This window comes from Pseudorasbora parva, chromosome 4 (genome assembly GCF_024679245.1).
Source record: "Pseudorasbora parva isolate DD20220531a chromosome 4, ASM2467924v1, whole genome shotgun sequence".
Taxonomy (NCBI): domain Eukaryota; kingdom Metazoa; phylum Chordata; class Actinopteri; order Cypriniformes; family Gobionidae; genus Pseudorasbora; species Pseudorasbora parva.
In genome coordinates this window covers 23113507-23136982 of record NC_090175.1, presented here as the reverse complement: position 1 = coordinate 23136982, position 23476 = coordinate 23113507, and the positions used below count along the sequence as shown (strand labels likewise).

At 37.4% G+C, this 23476-nt stretch overlaps 1 protein-coding gene and 1 long non-coding RNA gene across 2 annotated transcripts in view; one reads left to right on the top strand and one right to left on the bottom strand.

Annotated features, from left to right (window-relative positions):
• galntl6 (polypeptide N-acetylgalactosaminyltransferase like 6) overlaps positions 1–19841 on the top strand; it is a 276939-nt gene extending 257098 nt beyond the window's left edge. Inside the window, exons 11-13 of the mRNA XM_067441340.1 lie at positions 3933–4049; positions 4272–4421; positions 19035–19841. Coding sequence (XP_067297441.1) covers positions 3933–4049; positions 4272–4421; positions 19035–19202 — 435 coding nt within the window. The 3' untranslated portion in view covers positions 19203–19841. The remainder of the gene's footprint in view (positions 1–3932; positions 4050–4271; positions 4422–19034) is intronic.
• LOC137073971 (uncharacterized) lies at positions 11209–13143 on the bottom strand. The gene is made up of 3 exons (XR_010904837.1): positions 12992–13143; positions 12343–12464; positions 11209–11624 (listed from the first exon to the last, which is right to left on the bottom strand). It is a non-coding gene; the product is annotated as an uncharacterized lncRNA (long non-coding RNA).
• Positions 19842–23476: the final 3635 nt, after the last annotated feature.

Genomic DNA, 23476 nt, shown 5'->3' with positions numbered 1-23476 from the left:
ATTGTTTGCATCACTGCTTCCTAATCCATAAATAAACAGAAGATGTGTTATACATTTATTACTCAAGCTGATCCAGGCAGACAGGCTATTCAGGTTATTCATTATCATTCGGGTTTGCTGTGCCAGAACAGCGTTTCTTGTGAACACGCATGGAGAGATGGGCCTGTCATTTCTCTTCATCTGTGGTTCTGCCATGTCTGTCATAGTGGGGGGTATTTAATATGCATGGACTGATTCCCATCTTGTGCATTTTGATGGGCCTTTTTAATCACTGCTGAATGATCTACCTCACAGACATCATGCCTTAATGAATCCCCCAGGGGAACACCATCTCCTCTTTTTTCAGTCCCCTACAGTGATGTGTCAGAAATGGCAAGTAATAATTTACAAACGTAATTAATTTCACATCCGAATTAATTGGAGGGCTGATGCTTACCGTAAAGCGCATCCGTCCATTCGAATCCAACTACGGTAGTAATGGAAACAGCCATTTGGTATCAATTGTTTCGGCAGAGGCGGCCCAAAAAAGTCCATTAGCAAGCAACATCCCGTCCCTTTCACTTATCGGCTTTTTCTGCATTAGTGGCGTAAAAATTGATGGTAAAAATAAAGGGCTGTGCGGCATGTGGTTGGGGAACCGGTTCAGGTGAAATTTATGCACTGTAAATATCCTCTTTCCTGAGGCGAAATGATAGTAATTTGACTGTCAACCTGATAGCTTCATACACCACGCTCTCTAGCTGGTCTGCCCGGGCTGGCCACCTGTCACCCCGCCTGATGTATTGCACAATAAAAGAGCCTCATTGGACTTTTGAAGCCACTCTCATGGGCCATGACAGAGAGGGAGAAGTGTAGCTAAGAATTAAACGGGTCCTTGTCGGCATTTTCAGCAAAGGACAGGGGTCAGCGTCGGCATGACCTCCGGCTGACAGGGCGGTGAGATGGGTAAGCAGGCTGTCAACCATATGCCACTCGCCCACCTTCACACATATAAGCTCTCTCTCTCCCCCACAGCTGTTCCATTGCCTCTTCAATACACTCACATACTTTAAATAATGCAATCAGCCACTTTTATGCTCACAGCTATTGCTGCCAAAGGCTGTTTATGGTATAAATGCAGTTTTGATGCCAATTTTAAAGTACCTCCCCCCTGTGGATTGACAGGAAGAAGAAAGTAGAGACCCATGCTGATTTGGTCTGATTCTGCTGTATTTACCTCTAAAGCGCTTCTGATTACATGCAATCTTCCAGTATAACCTAGAAGTGCATTAATTTATTCCTTTATTTTGTGGTATAAATATTATAAATCAAAGTTGAATCATTTGATTTTTTTTCTCTACACCATGAACAGGTAGTAGGCACTGATGATTGATCCTTATAGCAGCGCTTAAAACGGTGCGAGAGAAAAATGTTGCTGTTTCTAATCAGCACAACCTCCTGCTAAATTCTAGAATACTTTAGAAAAGAAATTAAAAGAACAGAGGCTTTCGAAAAGCCACAACAAACATTCTTTGAGCTCCTTAAAGCATACTGGAACACATTTAGTTGCTCTGACTTCACACAAATGTGGTTCGCCAGTAAATTGGCTGCATCCGCAGAAAATTAGATTCTAATGCGCGTCTTTGTTGAACAAGTCAAATAATTTATCCTGAAAACATCACACGACGACAGGGGCAAGGAAGGTCCAAAAGAGAGCGAGAAGCTGCTAATAGACAAGAAAATGAATTAAACATGTTTTCTTTTTATAACCTCGGGGAAAAAAGTAAGCTTTTAAGAATAAATCGGCAAGGCAGAGCTTGGTGTGACCTTGCTTTTCGCTTTCATTTTGTTCCATTTGTCAAGCTCGTACTCACTCGATTCTCCAATCCAGCTCATTTGAAAAGAAATCACAGCTCAAATAGGGTGCGCCATTTCCTTTGCTGTAAATAATAAGCGGTAAAGTGTTGACCTGAACTGTAATAAAGACCACAGTCTGCATTAGGACATTTCATTCTGATGTCCTCACCCGCCCGGAAAGCTCTCTGCGTCCATCTACCATGGAAACAAGTTTTGATTGCATTCGTTTTCCGCCTAGGTTTAAAGTCATTTCAACATTTCAAGTGAATTTCAGTCTTTTAGACTGTGAGCAGTAGCAAAATGCATCTAGTCACCAACAAGAAAAATCTGCTTTAAGTCATGCATTCCCAGAGCAGAACGCATCGAGCAGAACTTCATGTTGATTTGAGCAGCCTACTAACTGATTTCCAATTACTTTCAACAGTCATGCCTTGCCAAGAGCTCAAAAACCCTAAATCCCTCACCTCAATCGTTCAGGACTCATGAGCGTGAGAAAAACATATTTGAGGAAATGGGCTCCAACAAACACTCTGTAATCTGTTTCCTCTGATGGCCTTGGTATGCAGTGCACAATTTCGGCAGTGGGAGCTTATGCATTGTGCATGCACTACGCTGCACAGCATAATATGTTCCACCACAGTTCATCCTCTTTGTCAGGTCTCCTTTGTGTGTGTGTGTGTGTGTGTGTGTGTGTGTGTGTGTGTGTGTGTGTGTGTGTGTGTGTGTGTGTGTGTGTGTGTGTGTGTGTGTGTGTGTGTGTGTGTGTGTGTGTGTGTGTGTGTGTGTGTGTGTGTGTGTGTGTGTGTGTGTGTGTGTGTGTGTGACCTTGCCCCAGGCCCTGGTCCCCTCATGTCTCCCTAGTGAGGTGAATAAGTGAGCAGAATTGGCCCAGAACTGCTGCCTGCTCTTCTGTGTCTGCTCAGGAGGCTAAGGCTCCAGCCGCTCATGCATTATTGAGCTGCACTGTGACAACAGTGAAAGAAAATTAGGCGACCTGGAAAGCCAATCAAAAAATGAAAAAAAGAGAGAAAAATAAGTACAAGGGGCAGCGGAACTCTCCTGAGTTCATACAGTGGGGAAAGTGCGCACGTCTTTGTGAACAGGTGTATTTTGAATGAATCATTATTTAAATGGTCCGATTTAGCACTTGAACAGATTGGAGAGCAGGGGTCACATTATACTTCACTGCACAGTTGGGGAAGAAGTCAAACTTTTGGCTAACATTCTGTTACCTTCAATGCACATCCTTGAGCACTGTAGAGGTCATTAACCATTATTGTTATGGTCAGGAAATACGGCTCTATCACATCTACATGGCCTGAATCAGAAACTAATGTATAAAACATTTACTGATGCATTTTTACTCATTCACTATTCATTCATTATCATTAATTCCAATGTTAACTGCCACAGAAATATCAAATCTCAGCCAACTTTTGTTGACGGAGAATATTGCTCATTGATTATAGGTACATCATGTCCGTATATCTTACATTTGTTAATCTTGTAAAATGTTTTATGCTACATAATTGTGCTGTCATACCGTGTTATTGTTTTTCCAAAAGCATGTCATGGACTTAAATTATAACTGGATAATTTCCAGCTATTATTGAACATTTAAAAAAAGAAATATTACTTTAAATGTTATGACAAAATATAAATATTTGACACATTTAAGGAACATTTGGTGGGGCCCAGTTAAAATGTTGGCTGGGCAAATACTAGCAGAATATTATTATTAACTATAATACTGATAAAAATTAGTTGTCGACTATATGTGGATTGGAGCTTATGCATATATTTATCTTACAGACCTTTTGATCTCAGGTGCCTTGTTCTTGTATCTTGTTACATACACTGCATAAGGTATGTCATGCTGGTTGTTGGTTTGCTGGACACCAGCAGATCAGTTCTGCTTGAGAACAGCATTACTTCGGTCCACCAACTAGAACCGCACTAACCAGAATAAACCAGCCTGAACAAATATAGAATTCATGGTTTATGCTTGATTTCCTCAGGGAATGCTAAGGCTCACTGTGTTAAATCCTTGTGCAATGCATAGGTGTCCTTCAACAAATCAATTTCTCTGTCCGCAGATCCGTAATGTGGCATCTGGTTTGTGCATTGATTCTAAACATGGCTCTACTGGCACCGAACTGCGTCTGGACACTTGTTTAAAAGAGGGCGCAGAGCGAACATGGGCACATGAGCAGGTAAAAGGCTTTTTTCCTGTACACTGTCCCACATCTACCAGTTCAAATTTTTTATTAGATATGTTGGAATAATGTAAACCAGTATTAGATGGCTGACTATCAGTGTAGTTTCTTAAGTAGCTCCCTAAAAAGTAACTGATACTTTAATGAAATGAAATCATGATATGAAGCTTGACAGTCTTCTTTGAGACTGAGAGTATTGCTGTTCCCTGTGGTGGTTAGATTTTCACGTTTGGCTGGAGAGAGGACATCAGGCCTGGAGATCCTCTGCATACAAGGAAATTTTGCTTCGATGCCATTAGTCAGAACAGCCCCATCACCCTGTACGACTGCCATGGAATGAAAGGCAACCAGCACTGGAGCTACAGGAAGGTAATGCAGTAATACACATATACTACCAGTCGAAAAATAATGATATAGCTACTTATTCTTATGAAATAACACAAATGTATAAGGAATAACTGTACATAATGACCAAAACATACAACATTATCTTATGTTTTAACTTCTTTCAAGTAGCTTCTTCAAAATGTGTCTGTGCCTAGATTACAGGTCTGTGTCAAGGGGTTGAAGTTTGACTGCTTAGCCTCTGCTGGTAAATGCAGTAGCTGCATGCTTTGTGGGAAAAAATAATTCTCTGTTCTCCAATAAAATAACATCTCATTCTAGCAACTTGTGAATTGCAAATATTTCATTTTAATATATAAATAAATACATTACTAGAAAACTAGAAAACAATATTCACGTGCAATAATGCATAAACCTATTGTGCATTTATGCATAATGGTGATATAAATAAAATATTTCAAAGTTTATTGGGTTTTTTTTTTAGATAATTGTGCTGTGGTATCTGGCACCAACATGTTAGGAGCAGATCCTTTAAGTCCTGTAAGTTGTGAGGTGGGGCCTCCATGGATTGGACTTGTTTGTTCAGCACATCCCACAGATGCTCGATTGAATTGAGATCTGGGTAATTTGGAAGCCAAGTCAACTCCTCAAACTTGTGCTCCTCTTACCATTCCTGAACCATTATTGCTTTGTGGCAGGGTGCATTATCCTGCTGAAAGAGGCCACAGCCACCGGGGAATACCATTTCCATGAAAGGGTGTACAAGGTCTGCAACAGTGCTTAGGTAGGTGGTACATGTCAAAGTAACATCCACATGGATGGCAGGACACAAGGTTTCCCGGCAGAACATTACCCAAAGTATCACACTGTCTCCGCCAGCTTGCCTTCTTTCCATAGTGCATCATGATGCCATGTGATGTAAAAAAATTATGTGATTCATCGGACCAGGTCAACTTCTTACATTGCTCCGTGGTCCAGTTCTGATGCTCACGTTCCCACTATTGGCACTTTCGGGGGTCAGCATGGGCACCCTGACTGGTCTGCAGCTATGCAACCCTATACTACCCCAAACTGCGATGCACTGTGTATTCTGATGCCTTTCTATCAGAACCAGCATTAACTTCTTAGGAATATTGAGCTATAGTTGCTTGTCTGTTTGATCGGACTACATGTGCACACCTTCACTCCCCATGTGCATCAATTAGCCTTGGCCGACCTACCGGTTCACCGCTGTTCCTTCCTCGGGCCACTTTTGTTAGATACTGACCACTGCAGTCATGTAGGCACAGGAAGTGGCCATCCCCAAACTGTTCCCGCAAAGTTGGGAGCTTAAAATTGTCCAAAATGTTTTTTTATGCTGAGACATTAAGGGTTCCTTTCACTGGAACTAAGGGGCAAAGCTTTACACTTGGCACAATGCGGTCATGCAAGTACTGTTCTCCTGGCAACCGCCAAACCCAGACTTATCCATCGGATTGCCAGACAGAGAAGCGTGATTCCTCACTCCAGAGAACACATCTCCACTACTGTAGAGTCCAGTGGCGGCATGCTTTACACCACTGCACCTGGCGCTTTGCATTGCACTTGATGATGTAATTTCATGAATGGATTTATTGCACAAGTGGCAACCTATCACTGCGCCACGCTTGAATTCACTGAGCTCCTGAGAGCGAACAATTCTTTCACAAACATTTTGTAGAAGTAGTCTGCATGCCTAGGTGCTTGATTTTATACACATGTGGCCATGGAAGTAATTGGAACACCTGATTACAATGATTTAGAAGGGTGTCCTAATACTTTTGGCAATCTAATATATATACATGTTCAAAGAAAAAGTAATGTAACGGGGGGAAAAAAACAGTCAACTGATGGAATACAAGGGGGCATGATGTTTTTGAGATAAAATCCATTACAGCCTGCATGAGTAATGTTTTATACCCAGGTGTTACGTTTTCATATCACTTCATACATTTTCATATATACCATCTCTAAGGAAAAGCTGCACCTGTCTTGCTCCATATTCCCTCTCCACATCTTCTTTAAGAGGTCAATAAAGTATATCTACAAAAACAGAGCAGCAGTGGGACCGAACATACACCTCGTTACATAAGCCCCTGTGGACTAATACCTATTGCTCTGGGCCCATCACGGACGACAGAGCCTAATATGGAAGCACAGTTTTTCTAGCCCTCTAGCGAGGCACTATGAGCCTAAACTGAGATATTTCGTCTCACACAAGGGCTTTAAGGTGTCAAGCAAAGAAATCACTGTCATTGCAGGATAGGTCAATGACGGCACTATAGAGAGAGGAAATATACAGTTGAAAGGAAGAGGTGGTACCTGGCAGTGGAGCTGCCTGAGGCACAGAGAACAGTAAATCAACCCAGGGGAGAGCAGCACAGAACTGGAGCCGAAAGCCCGAAGGCATGTCCCTCCTCTGCTCAGCCTGATCACTCCCTCAGGGACACATCCTCTATTTTTTCACCAGCTCTGTTTGGCATACTCAGTAGTTTCTAGCGCACAAATATACATGCCCTGTGTGCTGTGGAGAAGACTTTCAAGTAGAGACTTTCTTTGTTGTCTTCCACTTTTTGATAGGAGATTGATGATGAATCCCCCATTCTTTCACTTTTATTTACCGTTCACCTTCCTCCTTTTCTTTCTTCCTACCAGTAGTGTGCAGAGGTGTTTTGAAATCATGAGGCAAAGTCAACAGTGTTTTTAACTCTTTCCCCACCAAATACGGAATTTTCCAGTTAAGTCTGAACTTGATCCATAGAGGAGTAATTATGCCTGAACAGAAACTGTTCAGACCAATGAAATTGTCAGGGCGGGCTTTAGACGATGATGGACAGATGATAAACAGTAGCGTAATCATACACGTCATCAAAGGCGCTTTGGGTTGAATTTGTTCAAATCCTAAATGGAGAACTCACCCCTACTCGTCAAATGTTGCCGAACGGTCAAGGGACCCTGACGTCAGCTGTTGACGCACAGGGTACCCCTAAATCGCCATTTTTCGACGTACTGGGTAATCCACTGATTTCAATGAGAAACCTAGGACGTCATAAACAGACGTGTTGGGCATGTGAATGTTATCGTTATGATGGAATATATTGGGTTATATTTTTTACATTATGACATGTTGGAGTGTGATTCTCAATTTAATCAGCCAGCACAATTGTATTTACATTTATTTACGCTATGATACACGTTTGAAACAGCAGTCAAACCCCACCCCGCCCTAAACCTACCCATTTGCGTATTATATGATATAAAACACAGACTGTAACAGACAACAGGCACACTTTATTGAAAAAGTCCAACTATTCCGAGGCCAAACGATTGAATTGTGTGAAGAAAAGACCCAAAAGCAATCACCGTCTCTATCCGCGCCGCGCGCCACGCGCGCCCCGGCGTCACACTGAAGACGCCACAGGTAGACCCCTCGGCGTCACGCGATGGACGAACTGGGAACCCAATTGCTTTCAGTGGGAAACCTTTGGCGTCAACATTAGACGGCAATTCTATCGGTATGAAATCGCGCTGAAGAAGTCTCATTCAGAACACATCGCGATGTTTGGCATCAGATCACGTGTGCCACATGTTGGTGAGTAGTCATACATATTATGTCCTAATATTTGATATAAAGTATTTTCTGCTTGTCGTTATCGATCATGTTCAGTCACTGCATTGTATCTGTCATCATCTCCACTGAGGCTTTGCATTTCTTTGCTTTCTAAATAAACACACCTTGCTAATAGGGTGATTAAACACTGTCACGTTACGTGCTATAGACCTTTAAACATTTGTCAATATTTAATAATAATTACTAGTGTAGTTCCAACGTGGCATTTGTAGTAGAAGCACAATAAAAAAAATAAAATAAAAAAACACTTGCCATGCCACACACACCACAGTATTGGTAGTTTTAATGTGATATTTGTTGTAAATAAACAGTAGCCACAACAATTACCATGCTTTAAATGCATTTTAATGTAAAAACCAAATATTGTTATTTAAATAGTATAGTATATCCAGAGCTGTATTTGTATATGAAGAGTTCAGATGCAAAAGCCTCAAAAAGCCACTTCGGTCACATGACATCAGATATTCAATTATTTTTTATTATTATTAACGTCCCGTTTGCATGTAAATAATGTATGTGATCACAAAATCAAGTGCGTTATCTACATTTTCATAAATGTATTTAACATTTAATTATGCATCGTTTTTTACAGAAATAAATCCTACAGTTATGTATAAACTGACAACATCATCATCATGTCCTGTCCTGGGCACATTGGGCAACATGTGTCCTCCAACATATTCGATCTGTGGCCACGTTTTCACATCTTCTCATGGAACACCGGCATTGAGGTCTTCGTGAAACATCTGTCTCATATCTTCCTTGGTTTTCCCTGTCTCGTGCGTCCTCCTGGTGGTGTCCACTTCATAAGTGTTTTTGGGTGTTGTTGTTTGGGCATGCATAGGACATGTCCAGTGAAGTGCACCCTTTGCTCTGTCACAGTGTCTCAAAGTCTTCACGTGGAGTCTGTGGAGTCTTATGATCTCTTTGATATATGCAGAACCAATATTCATAAACTGTTCTTGATGTCTGCCTATGCCTTTATCATCAGGAGTTTTAGTGAAGGACATATCTATTGCCATCCACTGGTTCTAGTCATGCATTGACTTCATGATGCTATAGTCCAATGTATATTTCTGCATTTGTTGTTTGTTTGAACAAATGAAGATAGTGAGAGTTAATACCTTTTGAAATCAATAATTATTCATTAAAACTTTTATTACAATGGTCACTAAAGTACATGTCCACCATAACCACCTCTATCATTATTTCACTACCTATCATTATATCACTACCTTGTTAATGTAACTGTAACATGAATGTACTTTATAGAAGTATTTTCTTACTGAAAATGGTTAACATTTACAATAATCATCAACTATTTTAATTGGCATTTAATTTAGTTACAATAAAAGTGAACAATAATCGCAAATATATAGTATTAAAGTTTAGAATGTAAAATGTTATTTTTTTGCATATATATATGGGCACTACATTTGTATTTAAACTGTTTGACATTAAATATTGGAATATGCTTACAAAATTGTGTGCATTCATTGTGCTTTTGTTATATTTGTTTTAATTCCAAGAGTTCAGATTGTAAAGGATGGCTTAAAGAAGTTTATGCTTGTAGACCATTGCATAGAAAAAGGATTCTCTTTCAAATATATTTATTATGCATCAGTTTAACCACACAAAGAAGACTTTCATTTTAAAATGTGAGTTTTATTATTTAATTAGAATAAATAAATATTTAGCCTATATTTAGAATAAATAATATTTAATATTTATTATAATAAATATAATATTTAGCCTAAATATTAATTCTTTAAGGAATCTACCCCTTCAGTTGAACCGGATGAGATGTGATATAATTTACCATAAATGGACAAGTAAGTGTGACGCCTCTGTTCAGCTGGGTTGTCATTGGCTGTGACTTTATCGCAGAACGCGCTGTGATTGGACTATCTGTTTTAACTCATATAAAACGGCGTTTCATGTTACAAAGTATGTTTTGGTGTTATTACGTCAGTAATACGTTAAGCTAACTATAAAGTGTCGCTATGTTCTGAGAAATGACTCCTTTACTGAGAACCCAACCCTAACCCTAAGCATTTCTGCACACTTCTATGAACTACAGCGCCATGTTTCCCATTGCATTGATACAATGACAGATATATGGGTAATGTAGTTTAAAAGGTTTCATAATGAAACAATAAATGTTAAGTAAATAACATATTTAATGGACAACTGGATATTAAAATATGTTCATTGTGTAAACCTATATGACATATATGAGGGCCAAGCTGAAATTGTATATTTTACTGTGAGCACTTTTAAAAAAACCTTTATGGCAGCTTTCCATATATGTCTGAAAACTGTGGCCAACATTATTTAGTAAACATTGCATATGCAGTTGTCCTGCCAATTTTCTCTGTGATACGCTAACCAGACTTTGAGTTAAAGCCATTTGAAATATGCTTTTTTTTTGCTCTTCAAGGGGCCACTACTGGGTCCCTGGAGGTGTAAGGGCAGTACCACATACACAGATCTATTCTCCTCATCACGGACAACAAACTTTGAGTCACATTTAAATATCAGAGTATTTTGTCTTTTCTATTCTAACGTCATGCTTGTGTATAGGTTTTGATATTGTAAGACCATCTGATGAAATACAGAAATATTTGAAAGAAATGTTGTAAAATAATAATTATTAAGTTTTCTTTTATTTTATGGATAAACACTAATAAATATAATGGATGAACCTGCAACAACTTGCCATTATCCACTTTCCAGAGTAAACAAAAACTATTTATATTATTTACACTTCATTATTACTATTAAATATAGGACCATGCACCATTAAGTAAAATAACAAGAGACATTGTCACAATTTCATCTACACCCTCTTCACGTACCTGGCATCGAAAATGTGCATGCTTTAATGTTTATTGCAGTAGTAGATGTACCAGAATGATCAACATGGATCATCTTCAGTTAAGCTTGAAGTGTTTGTAATCCTTCCCTTTATTTCACTGAAAACTGACATACTTGTCACAGCATGCAAGTATATACAACTTTTTGGAGCATTGTACCAAATATAATATAACCAGATAAAAAATGTTTACTTCTCAAGTAAAAATATTCTTGGTAATTAATTAGATAACCTAAATAAACTTGTTGAATGTGTATTTACTGTACCAAACACCATACACAATACTCACCATACTTTATCACTCAACACTTTATTGGAGGATACAGTATACAGTTGATAAAGTAGAATAAAGTCAAATTAGATTCAAGATAAATAAAAATGGGTTTTAAAAAACACATTAACATCATATTAATCCATTCACAGCTGCTGAAGCCACACAAATGAGTGCCACATAATCCCATCCAGTCAACTATGATACAGAAAACAGATTTGATATAGTGTTGGAAAATAATGATTCATTATTACAACTAGACTGGTTTCTGTCTCTTCCCTCTATCATGTTCATGTTCTTCTTCTTCTAAACAGTTCGCCCACTTGTACCCTACAGTATAATCAATGTACAGATGATGTGATCACTGATGTTGTGTAGCCTTTTCTCAACCAGAGGAAGAAGTCGTATAATCCGGCGTTCTCCAGTCCTGGTCTAAAAGTAAAACAACAAACACAATTCAGATTAAGTTTAATGTACAGTCAGGTTAACCTATGTTCTTCAGTAAACTCTCCACCTCAAAATGGGCAGAAATGCCAATTCCTGATTTAAATTTACAAAGCAGCAGTCAGTACATAAAATAATATACACATTGAAGCATTATGTATAATATTGCAGCCCATAATATTAGCCAAGTACTGAACAAAAACTAATTTACCCATATCAACTGCAACCTTTTAAACAGTAGATCTTTTAGAAAGAACTAACCAGATATTTCACATAATTCAAAGAACATTTACTATTTGATTCCTAATATGTCCCAACTCATTATCTTCTAAAGCTACCCAGAACCATCCATGGTCTACAAAACAATGGAGAAATACATGGAGTTTATAACAACTAAATGCTTTTTCCCACACTTGTCTGCTTTTATCTAAGACAAACAGACGGAGTAGTTTTTAAGAACTGAAGGCCAAAAGTGTAATAATAATTGTATCAAAAAGGGAAAACAAATATTTACCATTTTAAATAAATCCAAGATACAGAACCTCATTTGCTTATTTTAGGAGTTATTAAAATATTTAGACATGAATAATGGTACGTATTTTATCAGAGTAGAAAGAATGATCACTGTTGAAATGAATAGTCCTTTGAGAGATCAACATCAAATGTTGTACTACATATTACAGCATTGCTTCAATACAAGACATACCAATGGACTTGCGCACTTTTCTGTCTTCTTCGGGCACAAGATGTCCATCTTCCTTCCTCACCCTAAACAAAGGACTTATTTTCTTAGCTTGCTTCGATATAAGGTCTGGTCTTTCTTCTCTTCTGTAAAACAAGAAAGTATCATTTACTCTGTGCAAATACTATTGTTTTTAAAACATATAAATTAAGACAGTTAAAAGTATGTAATAGCAAGCTATATCATAAGAATTTGTTTGAAAATGTAGATAACTCACTTGATTTTGTGATCACATAAATTATTTACATGCAAACGGGACGTTATAAACAGTGCAAGTGATCTGATTAAGAAAAAATAATTGAATATCTGATGTCATGTGACCGAAGTGGCTTTTTGAGGCTTTTGCATCTGAACTCTTCATATACAAATACAGCTCTGGAAAAAAAATTAAGAGACCACTTAACATTTAGAAATGCATGTTAAGTGGTCTCTTAATTTTTTTCAGAGCTATATGTACGAGAATCATACGAATTTGACAACTTGTTAAATCTTGTGAATTATTAAGACTTCGGGAATATGTTCTTACTGATTGAGATATGGGATTTGTAAGAATAAGTAACAACAAATGCTTAATAAAATGTTTGATAAAGGGTTCAAACCAACACATACATACCATTACAAATATTTGCTGTTGCAGCTTTTGGTTTTCTCCGTTACTTCTCCACAAACAAGAATGGGTTGACTGAGTCCGAGAGGCCCTTTTGGTCTTTTCAGGTAAAAAAAAAAAAAGAAAGAGAGAAAAAAGTCATAATATATAATATATAGCATTATAAAGTATACTATTTAAATAACAATATTTGGATTTTACATTAAAATGCATTTAAAGCATGGTAATTGTTGTGGCTACTGTTTATTTACAACAAATATCACATTAAAACTACCAATACTGTGGTGTGTGTGGCATGGCAAGTGTTTTTTTTTTTTTTTTTTTTTTTTATTGTGCTTCTACTACAAATGCCACGTTGGAACTACACTAGTAATTATTATTAAATATTGACAAATGTTTAAAGGTCTATAGCACGTCACGTGACAGTGTTTAATCACCCTATTAGCAAGGTGTGTTTATTTAGAAAGCAAAGAAATGCAAAGCCTCAGTGGAGATGATGACAGATACAATGCAGTGACTGAACATGATCGATAACGACAAGCAGAAAATACTTCATATCAAATATTAGGACATAATATGTATGACTACTCACCAACATGTGGCACACGTGATCTGATTCCAAACATCGCGATGTGTTCTGAATGAGACTTCTTCAGCGCGATTTCATACCGATAGAATTGCCGTCTAATGTTGACGCCAAAGGTTTCCCACTGAAAGCAATTGGGTTCCCAGTTCGTCCATCGCGTGACGCCGAGGGGTCTACCTGTGGCGTCTTCAGTGTGACGCCGGGGCGCGCGCGGCGCGCGGCGCGCGGCGCGGATAGAGACGGTGATTGCTTTTGGGTCTTTTCTTCACACAATTCAATCGTTTGGCCTCGGAATAGTTGGACTTTTTCAATAAAGTGTGCCTGTTGTCTGTTACAGTCTGTGTTTTATATCATATAATACGCAAATGGGTAGGTTTAGGGCGGGGTGGGGTTTGACTGCTGTTTCAAACGTGTATCATAGCGTAAATAAATGTAAATACAATTGTGCTGGCTGATTAAATTGAGAATCACACTCCAACATGTCATAATGTAAAAAATATAACCCAATATATTCCATCATAACGATAACATTCACATGCCCAACACGTCTGTTTATGACGTCCTAGGTTTCTCATTGAAATCAGTGGATTACCCAGTACGTCGAAAAATGGCGATTTAGGGGTACCCTGTGCGTCAACAGCTGACGTCAGGGTCCCTTGACCGTTCGGCAACATTTGACGAGTAGGGGTGAGACTGTGTTGGTATATGCATTCATCTTCACAATTTTTTCTCAGAAATGATGATCGTGTTGGTAAGTATTCTGTGTATCCTTAAATTATTTTTTTACAAAGCCGCAACGATCGTTTACACTCATCTTTTTCTTTTAACGTTTATTCCAGCGTGCATGCAGACAGGGTTGGCAGGTTTTTACAACAAAACCCACCAACACTAGCCCAAAACAAGCCCAGTGGCTTTTTTGGGGGTTGTCCAGAAAAAAAATTGCCTTTGGGGGATAAAATGTGTGTTATTTTGGCAATGTTGCCTACTAAAATTTGCATTCCTTGGTCTATATATCACATAAAAGAGATCGCTTCAACCCGCGGACATAGAAAACAACCCGTGGAAAAAACACAGACTTGGCAACACAGTGCAGTTGAGTTCTGTTGACATTTGACACCTAACGTTATGCGTTGCTTCGTTGCTCTGATTGGTTGTACGTCTATCTAATTGAGGTCTTTCCTGGTTCGGTTGAAACACACCCCATAATCACAGCCCAATGGAGCAGTATCAGACTCATATTCTGACTAGAATTGAGTATGACCACGCCAGGCTATAAAAGACGCTTCCAGGTCAGAATTTTCCGGGGTTCCTTGCACTGTCAGATGCTAGGGGGCAATATTACACATTTTCTAATGAGAACAAAATGCAGATGCATATGCAAAATAACATTAAACATCTTATAAATCAAAACTATCTAATGTGACTGAATGAAATGTGGACTCAAGACGAGCTACAGGACTGTGCTAGCATTAGGGGTGTTGATGGACTTGATCTCCTCCATCTGTGTTTGATCATCGCTCTAAATCTGATCTGGATACAGTCTTTCACAAAAACCTGATTTTCTCAGCTTTTTGTTCAAAATGTTTTTTTTACCCATATTCAAGTGTTGATTAAAAAAAATGGATGAAGCTTGAATAAAAGTTTTTTTGTTGTCATTTAAAAGAGGGCCTGCTCTTTCTTTTGATATATTCCATTTTCAAATATTCATAAAACAAAATATTCTATGGGCTGTTACATTTTTGTGAAAATGCTCAAAAAACTTGGCGGTGGCTGGTAACTTTTTTTTAAATGCTGGCGAGGAAAGAGTTAATGCTTCCTTTTAAACCAATGTAAATTAATGTTCCAGTTATAATTAATGTTTACACATTTTTACATTTTAAGTTAGTTACTAAATTTTCAGTTGACGCCAAACTTAAAGCGTCATGGCAGAGCATTTACCACAATTTTGTCTCACATATTTTAGTGTGGTATTAAAAAAACAACTTCTATTATGAAGCAAATGTTCATTTTTAATGCACATTTAAGATGTCTACATGAGTTCTGTTTTGTCATGTGACCACACACATTTATGTAATGTGAAAGAAGACGTGAAAGCTCAGAAATGACAGGCAAGTTTGCTAAGTAAATTTTTGAATAGCTCATACATTTTTTGCACACATCATTATTAAAGGGTTATCTATACACATACATATTGAAATTATATATGTCTGTCTGTCTGTAGTTCTGTCTATTTGTCTGTCTGTAGTTCTGTCTATTTGTCTGTCTGTCTGTCTACACTTCTGTCTGTCTGTCTTATCTATATATAGTTCTGTATATATGTCTGTCTATCTATACTTCTATATATCTGTCTGTCTATCTGTACTTCTGTCTGTCTATACTTTCTTTATGTCTATCTGTCTGTCTATCTATATTTCTGTACGTATGTTTTCCTATCTATAGTTCTGTCTATCTGTCTGTTTATCTATACGTCTATCTATACGTCTGTCTGTCTGTCTATCTGTCTATACTTCTGTCTGTAGTTCTGTATATTTGTCTGTCTGTCTATACTTTTGTCTGTCTGTATGTCTGTCTGTCTATCTATACTTCTGTCTGTCTGTCTTATCTATATATAGTTATGTATATATGTCTGTCTATCTATACTTCTATATATCTGTCTGTCTATCTGTACTTCTGTCTGTCTATACTTTCTTTATGTCTATCTGTCTGTCTATCTATATTTCTGTACGTATGTTTTTTCTATCTATAGCTCTGTCTATCTGTCTGTTTATCTATACGTCTATCTATATGTCTGGCTGTCTGTCTATACTTCTGTCTGTAGTTCTGTATATTTGTCTGTCTGTCTATACTTTTGTCTGTCTGTATGTCTGTCTGTCTATCTATACTTCTGTCTGTCTGTCTGTCTATATATACTTATATCTGTCTGTCTGTCTGTCTGTCTGTCTGTCTGTCTGTCTATATATACTTCTGTCTGTCTGTCTGTCTATATAGACTTATATCTGTCTGTCTGTCTATGTATATACTTCTGTCTGTCTGTCTATATATACTTATATCTGTCTGTCTGTCTATCTATACGTCTGTCTGTCTGTCTGTCTGTCTGTCTATCTATCTATACTTCTGTCTGTCTGTCTTGTCTATAGTTCTGTCTATCTTTACATTTATCTTTATATTTACTGTATAGTGTAAAAAACTGGAGTGCTGTAATATAGCATCACAGCACAGTATTGAACATTGTCTGATAACATACCTGTTCGGTCTACAAACGTTTGAATCCTTTTGACCTGCCTCAGCCATAAGGTCATGATTGAAAACATGGTCCACAGTAGTGACTTATTTCATCAGAAACATGTCACTCTTGGCCTTTTCTACCTCTTCCACTGTTTTGCCTCCGTACCCACTCATCCTTACTCCTCTTCCTCTGCCTGACTGTTGACCCTGTTTGTTTCCTTTTTGTTCTTCCAATGTCAGAATTTATAACACTGTGTTGAGCTCTGCTTGTCGCATGAAACCTGAGATGACATTTGAACTCTTTTAGAAAACTTGTTGATCGTTGGAGGATCTAGCTCTATCAGATTTGAAAAGTAATGTAAGAAGAATAGTGGAAACCGCTGATATGTATTATGACCAGTGGCATAAAAACTGGTCAAAAAATCTTTTATAATGACTTAAAGATTAGGAGTGTATAGAAAATATACATGATGCATTATGACAACTAGTTCAACCATTTTGCATTTAATGACTTGCAAGGAACTAATGCCTATATTTTTGAGAGGTAAGACTAGTCAATGTGAATAATACATTTTGATAGACATGAGATAAGTGATTATATGTAGGGAGCAGCAGACAGTTGCACCTAATCAATTGCATTTTGTTCAGAACAATGAGAAATTACTTTTATGATGTGCAGAAGTGACTTGATGATGTGGAGGTTGAACGAGAATTTCAGTTGTGATCTGAGAAATGTACCAAAGCTTCTGTGAAAAACCATAAAATGTGATGTTTTTAAAAATGTTACAGATTTAAGTAACAAATAAGAATCACTTAAATTATTGATTATATTTTGAGTCTTAATGATTTTAAGTTTATTTTTCAATAATGGAAGAATATGTAAAAGTATGGTATTGGGGTGAAAAGAGCCCTTGCTTTTTCCATTTGTTGATATGACATGGTTAGATTCAGATTGGAAATATCACATATTAAGTTAGGTCCACCTTAGAGATAATTCACCATATTTATAATGAAACCATCATATTTGAAAGTATGATTTTAATCATATCATATAACAAAATATAATATATTACTGTAAATCTATATTAAATTATTATGTGATTTCTATCGATGCTTTCAGAATCTTTACTTTCTTAAATTATTTTTTCTATATTTTAAAAAATATATTTCTATATTCTCATATTTTAATTACATGTTTATTGAACACAAAATAATTATTTTCAAAAAGTGATTATTTAAAAAACAAGTATTAACTTAGACATTATTAAAAACATACAAAAATATTATTATTTGTATCAATAATGTGTGCCTTTTGCCCCATGCTGGTGAGCCTGTTACCCTGTGTGTGGGGTAAAAGGCCCCCTTCGACAGCCATACATTTACAAGATTTTTAAACAAAATAAACCACTTTTATGATTTATTTATTTTCACACAAAATGTGTTGCTCCATAAATATTCTATATACTTTTGTATACTTTTTTTGGCATATTTTTCCTAACTTTTATTTCTGGCTTATCACTAAAAACCCTTAAGGGGCATGGTTTTAAATCATTTCCAGTTTGATTTTGATATGACATACAGTAAAACGTTAATAATGTGGGTGATTTGTTTACTTAATTCAGACTAACATACAGATGTGGAATACACACAAAATGTATCACTTGAACAAAGTAATAGGCGAATAAAATGTATTTCTTGAACAACATAATAGGCTGGATCAAAATGTGATAGAGGCATTGCCTCCTCCTGACTTTTCTCCATTTATTCTGCATTAACCCACAGCATGCTGAAGGGGCTCTGTTAAAACTCAATGGGCTCAGTGGAGGAAAGAGTGTCGCAGTTTCACACTAGAACCGCTGGTGTCTCTGTGTCACTTCACTTTAGAAAAATGTGTGATTTACACTTATTAATGTCATATTTCGTAATACTTGCATTAATTTATTTTTGCACAGTGGATATTTTCTGAGGAGGCCCTTTGCATCCTCAGAGAAAACACCCTATACCGCCATTCCTGTCCATCATTTCTCTATTTCTTACGTTTCACTTCCAAACTCAAGCCAAGAAATAAAGTCAGCTTTTCTGATTAGTGTATTCCATGTTTGGTTCTTCAGTTCCCCTCCTGTAATCTGACTGAAGGCTAGCAGGAGATAATGCAGGATTAGACCTCTGCCGCTTGTTTATTTATTTTATTTCACCCTCCTCTCTCTTTTTCTCCTTCCCATCTTCTTCTTGCTCCAGGATAAATCTTTGTACCACCTGGTGAGCAGCGGTTGCATGGACTGTAGCCCGGGCGATAAGCGGATTTTCATGAACAAGTGCGACCCCGAGTCCGAAACACAACAGTGGATCTTCCAGAAAGTCAACGCCACCGTTCTGGACAAATTCAACAGCGCCGCCAGCTCATAGGACCTGGGGTTGTGGTAAAGCCGATCAGCTGGCTACCACACATAAACACACCTCCCACAATCCTTAACGTGGGCCTGGATGTTCTTACTGTCTGGCTCTGGGTCCCTCTCACGGTTCTGCAAAAGTCTGAATGAGGGGGCTAAAAACAACGAGAGACACGAGGCTGGTGGAAGTGCATCCACAACAAGCACCTTGCTGGTCGAGGAGAATACGGACAGCCCGTCTCTTTCATAGGGGTCCGATTTAGGCCCTCAGTTGCTTCCTATACATTGATAAAAAGAGCAGCTTTGGAACTTTGGAAGTGGAGTATCAATGAAAGAATGTTCTGTATCAGTCCTAGAAGATTGCATGGTGGATTTGTACAAAACCAGAAACTGGAAAGTGTTTTATTTTTTTCATTTTTTTTTTTTGTATTGCTATTTATTTTTTCTGGGATTGTTTTAATTGCTTATTTATTTGTATTTATTTGGTGCCTTTCCAGATTTAAGTTATGTGTATTGACTCAGTTTTATCATCTCTTGTACCTGTAGAGTCAAACTTGGGTTGAGGTGGTGACCTAAATAAAATCTTTGACTTTTTCAATGGAATCTATCTTGTTACAGAGTTTCTCGTCTATAAATAAAGCAGAAAATGAGTGGATGTGTGTTTTCTTATCTGTGTGGTCTGTCTTTTGTCATGCTGATAGATGATGATCTCGTGATTACTGTCTTGTCTCAAAAGGGATGATTTGGCTCCCTCTTGTGTTGAGCCATCTGCAGCAGAGGTTTTTTTTTTTTTTTTTTTTTTTTGTTAGTTTGTTTGTTTGACTATGACTTTAACTTTATAATCTGTTATTTGACTTTTAAAGGGGTCATGACATGAAAAATCTAAATTGTCTTGATCCCTTGACATATAAGAGGTCTTTGAAGCATTAAAACATCCTGTAACTTCCATAGATTAACATCCTTCCCCTTAAACAAAACATTTATTCAAGCTACAAAAACAATATTATGTGACCTGTCATGTCAAATAAAGGCAAATACATTTGCATATCATCGCACCATAGGCCCCGCCCGCTGCCATTCAGATGCGCAACGGCTAAAGCAAATAGAAGCCTTTTTTGAAAGAACCCATTCTAATCACTGATGCTGTCTACACTGGATACCGTATACAGATGTGCATTCAGGTTCTGACAGGCCTATTCATGCTCGAGTCTGTCGACAACAGGAAAAAATGGAAGAGTGAAAGAATGTTTGCTCTAAAGTCCTTTAAAGAACTCATTTGAGTCTCTGTGCAGACTTCAGAAGGATCCCAGCACTGGAAATGAGCGGATGGTTTAATTTGTTGGTTTGCGGAATATCGAACCCCACCCGATTATTACGCCCCTAGGTCTAGGATTAGTTAGGATTAGGAAATCAGGTAGTGACTTCAATGAGGGCGGTAATAATTTGGCAGGGGATCGAAATTCAGCATAACACTGGATTGCATCAGAGGTTTATATGTTTGTTCAGAGCATTTTGCACTGGCCGTTGCTAACCAAATCAAAGCAAAAACTAGACAGACTGCAATAGCCCCGTCCTTATACGCCATAGCACATGACAAGAAGAGAAGTCATTTCTAGAACCCACCCTAAACCTTCCCACCTAGTAGACTTTGAAAATATAGAAATAAAAAGAATGTTGACACCTTTTTTTTTAAATGCCATAAATTCAGTCTTGACATATAGGATATATGTCCAACAAAGACACTGTCCATGTTCGTCTGTCCATTGTGTGCAGCCGATTACTAGCATTTAAAAAGTAAAAGTAAATATAAAAAAGTGACATGGGGTCCAACATACGTACATCAGTGTCCAACAAAAATTCTGTTGAAATTGGCAAGTCCTGTGAGAGTCCAAAAAGGTGAGAGACAGGGACAATCCCCCCAAAATGTGCAAGTACATGCCGAGAGATCATTGAGAACAAAGATTACATTTAGGAGAGTTAAACCCTATTGTAATTTCCAGTGTATACATTTGATGATTGGGGTTCTTTAAAGACCCCCTTTAAACCTGATCTGAAAATAAAACACGCACATCCTCAACAAGAACTTTATTAACATTATAAGTGAACCTCAACATTAAATAATAATAAAACATTTCTATGTTATGACCCTTTTAAATTCACTGAACGTTGAGTCACGCTTTAGTTTTAATAATTCCGGTTAACAAAACTGGTCTGCCTTTCCTATATAAAAACAATATAGGCCTATGTGTACAGAATAAAATTCACATAATATTCAAACGTTCAAACAGTGGAAATGGATATTTGGAATGTACATATGAACCATACAACCATAAATGAACCAATTTAAAACCATGCACACTGAAAGAAAGTTGGTGGGATGCAAAACAGTTTGGATACTGAAAGCTGTCAGTTGCAGTTTAATTGCATTATGTGGAAGGAGGAATACTATTGGAGGATGAGAGAAAGCCAAGCCATGTTGATTGGCTGTAGTAGTCTTTGAATGAATACCTCTTTTGATCCTACAAAACAGCATTTGACAAAAACATAGGTGCTATATAGCACTTAAAGTGTTTCCCCTATGATTACAAGCCAATTAACTCTTTTAGTGCTATTTATAGTTAATAAAGTTTAGCACTTCCAACATCCCCATTTGACTATAGCCTTACAGCAATCCACACAAAAGAACAACAGGGCTACTGTGGCTGTATCTATTTGCTGATTATCTTAATAAGTGTGTGTGTGTGTGTGTGTGTGTGTGTGTGTGTGTGTGTGTGTGTGTGTGTGTGTGTGTGTGTGTGTGTGTGTGTGCGTGTGCGTGTGCGTGTGCGTGTGTGTGTGTGTGTGTGTGTGACATATGAGGTGTATAATGACATAGGTATGACATAGGTATGACAAGGAGAGAGTGTAATATGAGGACATTGGCCATGTCCCCACTTTTCAAAATGCTTATAAATCATACAGGATTAGGTTTTTTTTAGAAAGTAAAAATGCAGAAGGTTTCCTGTGATGGGTAGGTTTAGTGGTAGGGGCAGTGTAAGGGAATAGAAAATACGGTTTGTATGGTATAAAAACCATTACGTCTATGGAATGTCTATCTATGTGTGGAGAAAGTGAAAACTGAATGTATATTCTCTGCTGATAAAAGATCCTGCTGAAAATCAGAGGTTTATTTTCCCAATCTTGAACACCAGGGGGAGCTTGTCTTCTACAAATATTTTCTTATCTTACTGCAAGTGATTTATCACTGAGACGACCAGGTTTAATGTGGTGATACAACAAAGATTTGTTGTGTGAGTTTTTCACTTTTTTAAGCTTTAACAATATAACAAAAGTGGCCTACTAAACTGTAAGTCCCTTTAAGGTGGAACAAATATATAATAACCAGCATTAAGATCCTGTTAAAACTTTATATCTGATGTTGCTCTATTAACTTAAATATTGACTGAAAACTTTTGAATGTCTGTAATATTAGTATGGTCTATATGCCACACGCAATCTTGCTGTTCAGAAGACTGTTTCTTATGTAAACTAGTGTTAATTTGGACACAGACATACTATAAACTTCTATTGATCTTACATGAAGCAATTATATATATTGGCTTAATCCCACTGAAATTACAAAAAAATTATTTGCTTTATTTGGGAATTATTTTATTTTTTATTTTTTTCTCATCTCACAAAAATGTTCAGCATCATTGATCAAGTCTCACGTGAACCCAGTGCACTTGATCCTTCAGAAATCATTCTCATAGATTTGGTGCTCAATAAACTTTTCTTATTAGTGTCAATATTGAAATCGTGATGCAAACCAGCCAAACCTCCTTTAAGCGTGGTTTAGATGTATGTATTCAGAGCTTCAGAGCACATAACCTACACAAACAGACACTCCCAATTGTCCATTGTTTTATAATACTCAAACTCAAATAGTTTAAAGATGTCAGATTGAAACTGGAAAACTCCTAATCTTGCAGACAGCTATATGCCGTTGGGGAAATGCAGGATGACAAGATGTCCCGGTTTAACAGTTTAAAGAGGTGTGTCTCAGTACACTGTCTGTAGTTTCAATAATAACTTTATTAATCCCAGGCCTCATGTTTCAATAGGACATGTCACCACAGGAAACTTCTCATTCATTTCCGTTTCAGCATGGGGATTCAATATGAATATTGTATGTGGACTTATTTGTGGTTTTGAAATCTTAAATTTACATTTCAAGCATGACATCTCAAAATATCATTATAAGCCTATGATAATTGATAGAATACATGTCTGTTTTTTTTCTTTTTTTTT